The following is a 14,655-nucleotide window of genomic DNA, read 5'->3' as shown; positions in this document are numbered from 1 at the left end:
AGTCTGAGACCTAATTAGTAAATCCTGACTTAATTTATGTCACCTGTGTGCACAGCTGTGGAGTTGGATGAAAACTGTTGAAAAAAATAAATAATTTAAAAAGTGAATTTGCTCAGTTTGTTGAGACATTTCAGTGTTTTTCCACAGACGGAGACCAAACAGAAGAAAGAGATGAAGGCATGTTTATTGACAAATACACAAAATATATCAGAAAGCCAAGTTACGAGTGTCTGACTGGGTAAACGCTCCATGCTCTTCAGTTACACAGATTAAGACTCATAAATACAAGTTTGCGTTCAGTTATTATTTCTGTTTTAAGAGCGCAAACAAAAACCGCAGTCTGTAAAAGAAGCTGTATGATAAACATGAGTAAACAGAGCACATGCTAGAGAGAATAAATATAAAAACAAACATTAAAAAATGAATATATCTGTATTGCTGTGAGGGTTTCTTTGGGTTCGAGCTGCGTGTTGCATAGCTTCCAGGAGGATGAACGTCAAGCTTCGTCCAAACTGAGATGATTCCTTCTCTGATAAACCAGTTTTTACTCCAATGCTGCTTTCAAGTCACTTTCTTTTAGAAAACCACTCAAGAAAGACATCAGACTTGGGAAACATATCAAGAAAGAAAAAACAATGCAAAAACTTGTTACATTAAAGAGCCCTTATTCTGCTTTTAGGGGGGGTTCCCTTTAATTTATTCTGTTAAATAGCTGCTTTTGTGCATTTTAAAGGTCCAAATTTCATGAAAAAAGGAATAATTCTATCTGTATCTGTCCTAAACGTCTCATTTTATATCCAGGTTGTTCTTCTGTTGCTGATCAACATCATCGTGTAACTAATTTTCATAACAACTAGCTAACAGCTGGTTTGGCTTTCAAAGCAAAAATGAGCATCTTCATTAAAAGTAGACATTATTTGTTTTAGCAGAGCTGCTTGGAACGTAGCATGAAACTGTTAAATTGTTTTATTTTGCCGTTAGCTACAGCAGATTTAGCCATTTTCTAGTTTAGGAAAACAGAAGCTAACATAGCGCCGACCTATTCTCTCATTATTTGCCTTAAACGTCTCCTTTTATATCCAGGCTGTTCTTCTGTTATGTATCGACATCATCGTGTAGCTAATTTGCATGATAAACTAGCTATCAGCTAGTTTGGCTCTCAAACAAAAAATTTGCATCTTACTTGAAATCTGACATTATTTTTTTTCAGTAGAGCTGCTTTGAATGCAGCACGAAACTGTGAAATCCTCTTATTTTGCAGTTTGCTACATCAGATTTAGCTGAATTCTGGTTTAGAAAAACAGAAGCTAACAATAGGGCCTTAAACATCTCATTTTATATCCAGGCTGCTCTTCTGTTACTTACTGACATCATCGTGTAGCTGCTTTGCATAACAACTAGCTAACAGCTAGCTAGGCTCTCAAACAGAAAATTAGCATCTTCTTCGAAGTCTGACATTATTTTTCCAGTCAAGCTGTTTTGAATATACTTTGAAACTGTTAAATTGTCTTATTTTGTAGTATACTACAGTAGATTTAGGCGATTTCTAGTTGTGGAATGTGGACGTGAACAATAGTACAGCTAATGTGTAGCATCTGATGAAGCTTTAAAATTCCAAGAGAAGCTAAAAAAGTTAATTTTAGTGAACATTTACTTTCCTGGTGCATGATTTGAAGAAACCAGATTCATTGGCAGTTTGTTGAAAAACTTTTCTGCAAATTTAACATGGGTTTAAGCTAGTTTTCTTGGTATTTTTGTTACTTTGGACGTGTATTTGGATGTGTATTTTGGTCAAACTTGCTAACTGACAGTACTTTCATTTGTATTTTAATCCATATGCTGGTTTGGTCACATTTTCCACAGTTCAATGGCTCTAAATTACAATAAAATACATTACAAAATGATCTAATTTATGGCATTTCTTTTAGTTTAGGCCTAAAAATCTAAAGAGAACTAAATGTAATAAAAAAAAAGGTATTTAAACCTCAACCTATAATACTATGGTTTACAACTTAAGCTAGGCAAGAACTTCACTGGAGATAAAAGTCTGTAAAGTTGTTGTGAACCTCTACAAATTGTGGGGAAAAAAGCATTCAATCTAAACTGGAGCTTTTTTCCTAATCAATACAGTATCAGGGTATTTTTAAAAAATTATTTTAAAGTAGCTGTTTTGCATCTTACTTTCTACATTTTAGCTAAATCAGTATGTTCTGTTGGTAAAGTAGACGGAGTCAAACACCACTATGAATCTGGAGTTAAAGCACACAACCAATGTGGCCTAAATTTCAAAAACCCAACTGACCAATCAGAGCAGAGTGGGCTGTTTTAGGGAGGGGCTTCTTCAAGTGACAGTAGCCCAAAAACGGAGCATTTCCAACAGAGGAGCTGCAGCAATTTGCAGTATTATTAGAAAAATAAAGTGTCTTCTTGAGCATTTAAGAATGTAAACATATTCAAATAGACCCCAAAAATCTAATTATAAACTTAAATATGTGCAGAATAAGGGCTCTTTAATGGAATAGCACCACAAAATTAGCGGCTAAGTGCTTATCGTTGGTTGCAAAAACAGTTTCACTGAACTTTTGAGTGCTAATGTCACTTTGGAAATAAGAAAACTATCTTACAAATGAGAAATAAAACACATAATTAATACATTCAGAGCTTTTTCTGCTACAACCTCACCTGAACCTTTCAATGGCTAACGTCCGCTAAAGATGTCACTATTTAATATTTTGGTGTTATTTCATGATTGTCTCTTTTTCCAAGCTACATCAGCTCAACTTAAAATGAATGTTGAGGTCATGTAGTCAAACTCAGGCTGTTCCAGTCAAAAAGGCACTTTTTTCTCCCTCTTTTGTAAAACTGTCTCTCTGTAAAAAGCCAGATATGCAAACTGAAGCGGTACACAAACTGTATATACAAATTCCATAATTCAGAGGCACTGATTTACAAAACTGCAGCACGAAAGACATAAAAAACACAAATGTTGGTCCTCTAAAAGCACACTTTTGTTGTAAGGGCAGGTTCGGTTGCTACATATTTAATTTACACGTCTTAAAAAGTCAGTTTACTCTACGTAAAGGCAGTAAATATGAAAACAAGGCACGCGTTGGACCCTGGTCGGATTCATTTACACTGATTCCTGCTGCCGGCATGCTGAAGTCCGAGCATGTGCAGCAAAGTTTGTTTGGTGCTTCCCTTTTTGTTTTTGGATGTTTGGAGGCGACACTATGCGTGGCTGTGGACGGAGATGCTCGACAGGTCGTTCCTGATGATCTCGTTGACTGCAAAGGAAAAGAAAGAAAAATATTCAATCAGTGTTTCTGGAAACATCTTTAAAGTTGATTTTTCTCTTCTTACTCACATTAATAGGATCTGATGTGAAATTCTGAGCCAATATTAGAACATTTCTGTGTTTTTTTGAAGTCTTTTGAAACATTTCTTTGCACCAACCAGAATTCAGAAACATTCAAATCAAACCTTGTTGAGTTTTTAACTTGTGTTGCAAAGAAACTATCAGTCAAAACATACAAAAACACCCCAAACAGTCCACCAGCTATGTTTTCGCTGCTGAACTCCTTCTCTTATTGATTCTTCTTTACCCCAAACTTACACTTCATATTTTACAGACACGGAAATATAGAAACAATGAGCTAACAGAGGCTAAAACTGAGGTACCATCTAAAAAAACTGATAGAATCTGGCATAAACATGAACTTTTTGGCCAATATTGGAGGATTTCTGTGGTATTTTGTGTTTCTCTAAGTCTTTTGGAGTATTTCTTTGTACAAACCAGAATTCAGAAACATTCAAATCAAACCCTGGTGAATTTAACTTGTGCAGCCAAGAAACTGTCCAATAAAACTTATGAAAACACCCCTAAAAAAGCTGAAGCTGAAGCTTTTGAAAGCTGAACTCTTTCTCTAATATATTATTCTTTCCCTAAAACTCACACTTGATATTTTACAGACACAGATACATAGAAACCATGAGCTAACGGAAGCTAAAACTCTGGTAACATCTGAACTACGAAGGAAAATATCTGCCCCTTTAGCTGCTGAAAACTAAGACAACTAAGATTTTAATTGACTCGTCTGTCTGCTTTGACTGGAAGAACTCTGATGATTCCATCAAGGAAGAACCAAAACTTTGAATTTAAGGCTGTAAAACCAAAACAATGAGCTACAGGAGGCTAAATCTCTGCTAACATCTTACAGAAACATGCCAATTTTTCCTCTTCTAACATCTGACATAAACCTTTTCCGAACATTTCTGTGGATTTTTGCACTCTTTGTAAGTCTTTCACAGCATTTCTTTGCACCAAATCAAACCCAGGTGAGTTTTTAACTTGTGCTGTCAAGAAACTTTCAGTCAAGGCTTAAAAAAACTGCCTCTTTAACACAAACTTTGACCTGTTTGGTGCTGCGCTGGTTGTATTAAGAGAAGTAACTCTGATGATTCCAGCAAGAAAGAACCAAAAATAGAAGCAAATAAAGGAGGCCAAAACTCTAGTAACATCTTTAAAACGTTTTCTCAGTCGATTTGTCTTTTCAAAATGTGAATGGCAGCATCTGATGTGAACTTAAGCCAATTTTAGGAGATTTCTTTGGGTTTTTGTGCTTTTTTAAAGTCTTTTGAAGTATTTCTTTGCATCAAATCAAACCTTGGTGAGTTTTGAACTTGAGTCGCCAAGAAACTTCCAATCAAGACTTAAAAAAAAAAAAAAACAGCCTCTTTAGCTGATAAAATCTCCATTCTGGTCATTAACTTTGACCTGTTTGGTGCTTTATTGAATGTACAAAGTTTGTCAGAGATATTGCTTAACTTGAAGAGACAATGAAGATTCCATCAAGAAGAAGCAAAACTAGAAAAATTTCAGGCTGTACAACCAAAAGAATGAGCTAAAGGAGGCTAAAACTCTGCTAACATCTTAAAAAACATGTTGTCACTGTTGATTTTACTCTTAGGTGAGAATGATAGAATCTGACGTGACTTTTTAGCCAATTTTAGAAGAATTCTTGGGGGTTTTGTGCTTTTTTTTCCAGTCTTTGGAAGCATTTCTTTGCATCAAATCAAACCCTGGTGAGTTTTGAACTTGTGTCACCAAGAAACTTTCAATCAAGACTTCAAAAACTGCCTCTTCCACAAATACAAGCTCCATTCTGGTTACTAACTTTGAGTTTTTGGTGCTGAATTAGTGCAAATCTGATGATTCCAGCAAGAAAGAACCAAAAAATAGTGAAATTTCAGGTTGTAGAACCACAACAATGAGTCAAAGGAGGCTAAGACTGGTAACATATTTTTTAAAATGTCGATTTTTCTCTTGTAATGACAGCATCTGGTGTGAATTTCTTTGAGTTTTTAAGCTCTTTTAAGTCTTTTTAAGTATTTCTTAGCACCAAATCAAACCCTGGTCACTTTTTAGCTTGTGTTGTCATTAGTTTAACAGAGATTCCAACAAGAAAGAACCAAAAATAGAAAAATTTTACAGCTGTAAAACCAAAACTGTGAGGTAAAGAAGGCTAAAACTCTCCATGAAGCAGCTCACACGCTTATTCTTTCCACAGTTAACGTTAAATATTTACTAGCTGAGCTCTTGCGACTGGGATTCCCTGAACGTGTCATTTCCTCAGAGAGGAGAATCAGTTTATATCTCCGATCCCCAGACGCCTCTTATCAGGAGAGATGATGCAAACCTCCCGCCGTCTCCGAAGGATCCAGGTGCACTTGTTTATCTGTTTTTATGGGCAGGAGCAGCTGACTGAGAAGAAACCAGGAAATACAGAGGAATAACTGCTCTGATAACACAGAAAGGTGGCTGAGACGCTGCATTTGTCTGTCTGTAGCTCCTCAGACTTCTTTCATCAACCCTCACAGGGATGGAAATGTGAGACTGGAAGGGAAACACCCCTGGCCCAGAGGACCGGGGGAGGAATTCCCTCCCTGAGAGTCGCCTCCACACAATGGAAGGAGAGCTTTTTCTTTTTTGGCTCTGAGACGTCTATTTTCATCGCAGCCCTTCCCTGCTGCTAAACTCGCTTCCTATCACAGAGATGACGAAGGAAAAGAGACGCGGGAGGCTGCCATGGTGAAAAACAAAACAACCAAAGTGTGTCAGCATCAGAAAGCGGCAGAAGTGGAGCAGAGGAGGAAACGGGACCAACTAAAAGTCTGAATCCACAACAGCAAGCTAAATAAACTGAGACTGAGGCTGTTTCTAGGTCCAGATGTGCGCGCTTCACTCGTCTAGACTCAGTTAAAAGAGTTTTTCTCGCTGATTGACTTTCTGTTAATGACGGCGATCTCTGGAGACGTTTGACATCTGCAGCAGAGCAACACACTGAAGCCATTATGTGATTATAAGGATGGACTCAAATCGCTTCCACTCAGACGAGAAATTCCACATCCAGGTTCAAATTTTGGAAAATGAAACAATCAGACGAGTGTTTTTGTAATTTTACCGCTCCTGCTCTGTATCATTTACATTTTAATGCCGTTTTCTGTGATTTATTTAAAGCTTTTCTGTTGATTTTATACCTTAAAGGCGGTTTTTGTTCCCATTCTTTTTCATTTCTGACTATAAATGAACTTGGAAAGATTAAAATTTGCTTAAAGTTTGACATACATGTTGATATGTTTGCATTTGTGGGTCATTTGTTCTTTTAAAACTTTTGGCTGTGAAATTAAACAGTTTTTACTGTATTTAGATTGTGAATATAGTATTCATTTCTCTTTATATGAGCAAAAAAACCAACAAAAATATCTACAAAAATACCAAAAAATCTGAATATAAATATAAAGATAATATCTAAGACATATAGAAAAAGTATGTGTGCATTTTTAGACATAAAACCTGATGTGTCAGTTTAAAAACTTACATTTTTACCAGATTTTAGCAGTAATATTTAAAAAGAATTGACTGTTATTTGTACCGTTTTTCCTGTTTTGTTAAATTACACTTAACTAGTAAACTTGCAGGAGGAAAACAAGCATTAATTTATATGTTAACAATAAAAAATTGGCCAACACTGATTAATGTCAAAAATATGTATTTCTTCTTCACAAAACTTGCCTGTAAAATTATACTGTTTTTACTGCATTTAAATCTGCAAAATATATGAATTTATTTTTACAGACAGTCATTATTTTTGGACAACCTGTAATTAATTTGGCACAACTTTCATGTCATTTTTAGTGCTAAAAAACACATTTAAGTTCTGTTAGAAGCTGCAGCCAGATCAGTTTTACATCCATCCAGGTGTCTTTCTTCTAAAAGACAAAAAATTTCAAGACTTCTTTGGAGGAATTTAGGATCATTTCTGTGTAATTTTGGGCATGTCTTGAGTCATCTTCAACAGTTTTCCATTATTCTGGGCGATCTGTGAGTTTAGAATCGGAGCGATTTGTTCTTCTTTTTAAACAAGATGTTTCCTAACATGAACCTGCAGAAATAAACGGTCCAACCTGCTCTTTTCTGTTTCATCTGTCTGTAAGAGAACATAACGGTGAAGTTCAAGCCTCCAGGGAAGTTATCACACCGAGTTTCTCTTTGGCCACGTGTTCTGGAATAATTTTCTCATCCCAACGAAGCGGTGAAAAGACGGCCGGTTAGTTCTTCAGTCCTCAGCGTTTACTGTTTACCGTTGCCATGACCCACTTCTCACCGCGGCGTCACATTTTAAGAGCAGCATCTAATTGAAAAAAGTCGATCTATTGATCTCTAAGTGCGTTTACAACAGAGTCCTAAAAATAGGCCTCGGCACCGCTGTGACATCTGGGTCATGTGGGTCGCATCGATTCCCTCCAGAGTAGAACATCTGTCCTCCTCATTTCCGCTCTGCAGCAGCTAAACATCGTCTGTGTGACCCTAACAGGGGGTTTCAGAAAAAAGGAGAAGTGAACAAAAAAGCAGAGCTGCGTTCAGTAGCAGCTTGTAATCTGATTACACGGCCTCCGTCAGTTTTTGCCCTCAGGGACTCAGACGACTGTCTCCTCTCGATGTCGACGACCAAAGCCGAAACTTTGAACATCTCCAGTTCCACGAAAACGTCCGTCTGCTGATCAGGATCATGAGATGTGATGAAGGAGCTCGTATTAAACGCACATCGTGGTCAGACTGTTCTCCTAGAAACTGTTTTCTGACTAAATGCAGCTCAGAATGACAAGTTTAGGAACACCTGCTTGTTTTTCATGACTGTTATGCTGCATGTGCATGATTTGTTTGCTTTATGCTCATGTTTAAAGACCCTTTCTGATAAAAAAAAAATCTAGTTTTTTACCTTGTCAGTGCCTCTAAATGGTTTTTTACACGCTAGAGGCCAAATTGAGAGTAAAATAAGAGCATTTCCACCTTAAAACTGCAGTAAAAGTCACAAAAACACAAATTTTGAGTTCCATAGTTTCATAAAACTAAAAAATAATCCTGTCAACCTTCAGGATAGAACTTTCTGCATCATTTTTCTTCTTTAAAGGTTGTTTTAACCCTAAATCTCAGACTAAATGGAGCTCAGAACGACAAATTTAGGAAAAAATCACTCATTTTTCATGACTAAAAATCTCAATAATATGCAGTAATATGATGTATAGGGAATATTTGTTTACTTTATGCTCATATTTAAGGACTGCCTGGTAAAAATCTATTTTTTTTACTTTGTCAACATGTCCATATGGTGTTTTTTATTTGCTAAAAGACAAACCAAGAGTAAAATGAGCACCGATTCAGATTTCCATCATTTTAAAACCTAAAGAACCAACATTCTGCATCGTTTGTCTTCTTCAGAAGTTGTTTCTAACCTTAAATCTCAGACTAAATGCAGCTCAGAATGACATATTTAGGAAACATCACGTGTTCTACATTTAAAAACTTATAATTAACATGTAGTATACACAATAGTTGTTGATTTTATCTTTATATCTAAAGGCCCTTTTTGGAAAACATCTTTTTTTTTTTACCTTGTCAATGTGTCCATTTGGTGTTTTTTATTTGCTAGAAGCCAAATCAAGAGTAAAATAACCACGGATTCAGATTTGCATAGTTTAAAAAGCTAAAGAACCAACTTTCTGCATCATTTTCTGCTTCAGACGTTGGTTTTAACCCTAAATCTCAGACTAAATGCAGCTGAAATGACGGGTGAGTTTTAAAAAATCTCAGAGCATTTGACACATTGAGGTAAAATATCAGAAATGTCTCAATAAATGTTCATATTTTATGCTACAAAAATGCAGGACAATGACATGAAGCTGCTGATTTGAGGTGAAATGACCTTGAACTGTGTGAAACCTGCTAATTCCTGTCGTCAGCATTCGGCTCTTTAATTATCGAGCTGATTTACATCTGACTGAGCACTGATGGAGCGCTGAAGGTGCGGTTTGATCTGAAGTAACCCAGGAACCGTTTCCTCTCCCATGGAGGTCGACGGCAGCTGCTTCTGACCGATACAGCTCAGCTCTGCGGGCAGGAAACCCGAGGAACTCCCAAACAATCAGCAGGACACCACTGCTGGCCTCATTAGCACACGAACACAATGCTGCAGAGGAACCGATCGGACCGGCTGACACTCCACGACCTCCTCTGACGCTGTGAATAAATCCAGAAAGCTCCCCCCCCCTCCTCGCTCTGCTCCTCGTCTGGTCCAGGCCACAAGCCACCAGATGTTCTTGGATCCGGCATGAGACTCCTGCTGCTGCCGGGCCCCACAGAGAACTCCTCCAGTTCACCGCAGACGCTGCCAGCTTTATGAAACCAGGTATTATTCATAACGTCTGAACAATAACTGACTGGAAACGCTGCTGCCTTCAGAAAATATGAAAAGCAGAAAAACCGAACAGAGATGAAGAAACCAGACAAACAGAAACCAGCAGCAACTGTTCCTGCAGGTTCATTTGATGTCTGATTTACTTACAACTTTCTCAGCATAAATTAGGGATATTTAACTTTATATCTGTACATTTTTAGCTTCATACATGAAGTACTTTGTGAGATTATTACTTTAAAACCGCTCATCCACCCACTGTCAGCAGGTTTTTTTCTCCTATTGAAATTGAACATTGAACAAGAATACCTCAGAAACTATTAGAGATAAAAACAAGAAACTTTCACTGTTATTTCTCATCATGTCACTGATTTAGAATCTGTAATATCAGACAAGTAGATCAAACAATCTTTAAGAAAATGGAATTAAAATTGTAAGCCGGCATTTAAGGTCCCATCCTGGTTGTTCCATCTCAGATGATCGGGTTCTTTCCGCTCAATCATCTCTGATTTACTTTAAAAAAAAACTCTCTTATCATAAATTTTAGATCTTTAAAATGAGATCTGTGAAATTTTAGGTTCATATATCAAACACCGTTCAAGATCATTTTATAAAAACACTGCCCGTCGACCCACTTTTTATGCGTTTTTTCTCACATTGCACAGTTGAATTAACAACATTCAGACAAATGCAGAGAATAAAAATGACAAAATTCACAAAAGTCAAATCACCCACACCATTTATGCCATTTTGTAGCATAAAAAATGCATATTTATAAAGATATTTGTGGAATTTTTTTTCTTTCGTAGACATTAGAGTCTGTTTTAACAACAATATTGGAGGAATTATTAAAGATAAAAACCTGAAATTCTCCCTGTTGTTTCTCATCATGTCATTGATTTATAATATTTAATAATGAACTTTGCAGCTCTGCCCTCCTTGGATCAGACTACCTGGAAATATTTTGGTCTTTACGGTACAACATGTCAAATCTGCTCAGTCGGTTATGAAAGTTCAACCAAAATAACTTTCCTTTCTCATTTTATAACCAAATATTTAATATTAAAACTATTCTTTACGTTTAGTTTTGCATTACTGTGACATGCAGCTACATGTGGATCAGAAAATATCACCAGCTGACTTTTTTTTATTATTAATTTCTTGTTAAAATCAGCTCAAAGATGGAACTTTTAACGACATTTTTTTTTATTTTTCAACTCACCAATAATCACAGATTAATTGATGGACTTATCCAATATTACAAATTCTCAATCGGTGACACGATGAGAAATAATAGTGAATATTTCAGGTTTTTATCTTCGATAGCTCCTGAGACATTCATGTTCAAACAGCCTCAATGTTCAATGCGAGAAAAAAACCTGCTAAATGTGGGTCAGTGGTTTACTGTTTTTCAGTAAATTGTGGAAATTATGCGATATATCAAGACCAAATTCCACAAATATCTTTATAAATATCCACAGTTTATGCTGTTGTAATTAGACCAATATGAGACGGTTTCAGAGGGATGATTTGACCTCTAACCTTTGTGAGTTTCACCATTTTTCTGTCAACATTTGGTCTGAATCTTGTTGCATTAACCTGGTTTGTTTCTCTGTCCACTAGTTTGGTTCAAACCAAACATCTCAACAACTACTCAACACATTTCCAGTAAATTTTCTAGAAACATTCATGTCTGCTGGTCCAGACTTGTTCCCTCAGTTTGACAGTGGAGGTTTTTAATCATATCTCTCAGCAGTTATTGGACGGACGGTCTGTTTCCATCGGGTTGAACTGTTTTAGCAGAGTCCTGGTCCGACCCTCCTGCAGATGTTCACACCAACAGCTGTGCACATCACAGACTTTCTCTTCTTGTCGTCTCCACAGTCACACAAATTCTGGATGTCTGAGGAGGAATCTGCTGATGGAATTTACATCATGCAGACCCAAGGAGACGTGGAAACAGAAGGCAAGACACGGACTTCAAGCTGCAGCAAGCAGGAAATAACAGCCAGAAGATGAAAATACAGCCGTTCTCTTTATCTCCCAAGCAGACGGGTCATGAGCGAGCTTTAAATTTGCAGAAAGAGTCGAGCCAAGATTCATTTTTGGCTTCCGACGAGACTCTAAACCCGCTCTTTAGAGTCAAACTGCTCTGTTTAAAGCTTGATTTACACTTTTACTTCGGATCTACGGTAAATTGTCGATACAACGGTGAAGAAATCTGACATTATCCTCCCCAGAAACAGAACTACATACAGACCACAACAGCTGGTCTGACTGGTGGAATACTGATTTGATAATAGGACATAAAACGTAGCATGGTCTGGAAAAATCCTGTGTTTTTCTTGACTAAAAATCTCATTAAAATACAGAACTATGCTGTAAATATATTATTTGTTTACTTTATGTTCATATTTAAAGACTCTGTCTGGTAAAAATCTAGTTTTTTACTTTGTAGTGTTTTTTTACATGCTAGAAGACACATTGAGAGTTAAATAAGCAAACATGGCCCAGTATTTCCATCTTAAAACTGCAGAAAAAGCCTCAAAAACTCAAATTCAGACTTCCATAGTTTCATAAAACTAAAGAACCAACCATCAACCTGCAGGATGGAACTTTCTGCATATTTTTTCCTTCTTTAAATGTTGTTTTTCATGAATACAAATCTCATTAATATATTGTATATGCAATATTTATTTACTTTACATTCTATTTAAAGAGTGTTTCTGGCAAATTTTATAAAACTATTCTTTTTTGCCTGGTCAGTGTGTCCAAATGGTGGTTTTTTTGACATGCTGGAAGCCAAATTGAGAGTAAAATAAGAGTATTTAGACCTTGAAGCTGCAGTAAAAGCCTCAAAAACACAAATTCAGGCTTGTATAATTTCATAAAACTAAAGAATCATGTTAACTTGCAGGATGGAACTTCCAGCACAATTATTCTTCTAGAGATGTATTTTTTTTTACTATTTATACAACATGTCCAATTTGTGTTTTTTATTTGCTAGAAGACCCATGGAGAGAGAAATAAGACACAGATTCAGATTGACACAGCTTACAAACCCAAAGAACCAACTTTCTGCATCATTTTTCTGCTTCAGGAGTTGTTTCTAACCCCAAATGTCAGACTAAATGCGGCTGAAAGTGGGTCAGTGAATGATTTTTCCAACATCTCTGAAAGTATTTGACATATTGGGGTCAAATTTCAGAAATATCTTTACAAATGTTCATAATTTATGTTATAAAAAATCCAAGAAAATCTGATAGAGAACTTAAGTACAACATGCTCAAAGGTTTCTGTGGAATTTCTACCAAATGATGCCAAAAAAAATGCTGCCTACCCGTGCTTTAAAGCATTATTGTGTCACTTTTCAGCAAAATAATCAAAATGTCATATATCCCCCCCAGTGTGTATTTCAGTTTTTCAGCTAAAAATCCTGTCAAGATGGTTCATTTCTCCCTCACTGTTAGTCCTGGTTTTAGTGCTGTTAAACAGATTGTTTGGCACGAAAGACCAATAAGCTGCTGCTGGTCCCGCCTCCTTCAGGAAGAAAACTCTCTCTGCTCTGGCTGTTGAGGAGGAGCTTCTTCATCTCTCGACAGCTTTTATTTTACACTTCCAAGTTGTTAACAACCACAAAACACAATAAAAATGGATTTTCACCATTCAGTTTAACTTGCATCATCTCCAAGTTTTGTTTATCTAATACTTACATACTAAATTACAAAGAAAACTGACGACCTTCGTGTAAGCCTCAGCTTAGAAAGTCTAGTTTCCTCACAGACCACTTTAACCACAACATGTTCAAAGGTTTCTGTGGAATTTTTACCAAATGACGCCAAAAAAAAAATGCTGCCTACTCGAGCTTTAAAGCTTTATCATGCCCATTTTAAGCAAACAAATCTAAATGTCTTACATCTCCGTACTGCTACTTTCAGTTTCTCAGCTCCAAATCCTGCTAAAATGGTTCATTTCACCATGATTGCTTTAATGCTGTTGTAAACCAGCTGTTTTGCACTAAAAACCAATAAGCTGCTGCTGGTCCCGCCCCCTTCAGGAAGGAAACTCTCTCTGCTCTGGCTGTTGGACATTTACAAAGATGTGAGGTAGCTGAATACCTGCTTGTAAAGCTAGGAGGGGCTTCAGGAATAAACTTCCTCATATCCGAACAACTTTTGTTTTGCACCACAAAACACAATAAAAATGGATTTTCACCATTAAGTTCAGCTTGCGTCAGCACCAACTTTATTTATCTATTATTTAAATTCTAATTACAAAGAAAACCGACGACCTCCTCCTAAACCTCAGCTGCATTCTGTGTTAATAATTAAATGTAATAAAGAACCTCCATACATTTAAACGAGGCGAGGGAGAAAAAAACATGAAATTCCAGCTGTTAAGCCGAACCAAAGCAGTTTCCACAAAAACACTTAAACTGAGGTTGTTTTTTCACAGCACTGCATCAACATACGGCTGTTTTTGTCCTTTTCAGTGCAATAATCACTGGTAATAAGTAACACAAAGCACATGTGGATGTATTTTTGTGAGTGTGAATTAATAAAAGCTCCTTACAACTATAAATACAACACTATGTGCACGAGAGAGCTGCATGAAAACTGCTGGATTCTACAGTCAACACACTCAAAAATACTTTTCCTATGACCGTCAGAAGCGTCTGCTCATCAATTACAGCGCTCTGACATCTAACAAGGCCACAACACGCCATAAAAAACAGCATTTCAGAACGGCCTGGCTCACATTCTGCCTCAGAACGCACATGTTTCGCTGGTGTTACCTCACCGCTGACAAAAGTCCTGGACGCACTACTGTGCAGTAAAACGTATGGCTTTGGCCGCCGCCTCCAGACTCGCTTCCAGCCAGAGGGAAGCATGCAAAGCTCCCA

General features: G+C 36.9%; 1 protein-coding gene across 1 annotated transcript in view; it reads right to left on the bottom strand.

Moving 5' to 3' along the window:
• Positions 1-165: 165 nt before the first annotated feature.
• Positions 166-14,655, bottom strand: part of nfatc1 (nuclear factor of activated T cells 1) — an 83,508-nt gene continuing 69,018 nt past the window's right edge. The window contains exon 10 of the mRNA XM_051955514.1: positions 166-3,284. Coding sequence (XP_051811474.1) covers positions 3,229-3,284 — 56 coding nt within the window. The 3' untranslated portion in view covers positions 166-3,228. The remainder of the gene's footprint in view (positions 3,285-14,655) is intronic.

This window comes from Acanthochromis polyacanthus, chromosome 11 (assembly GCF_021347895.1).
Source record: "Acanthochromis polyacanthus isolate Apoly-LR-REF ecotype Palm Island chromosome 11, KAUST_Apoly_ChrSc, whole genome shotgun sequence".
Taxonomy (NCBI): domain Eukaryota; kingdom Metazoa; phylum Chordata; class Actinopteri; family Pomacentridae; genus Acanthochromis; species Acanthochromis polyacanthus.
The sequence above is the reverse complement of the archived record's forward strand: the minus strand, read 5'-3'. Positions and strand labels throughout refer to the sequence as shown.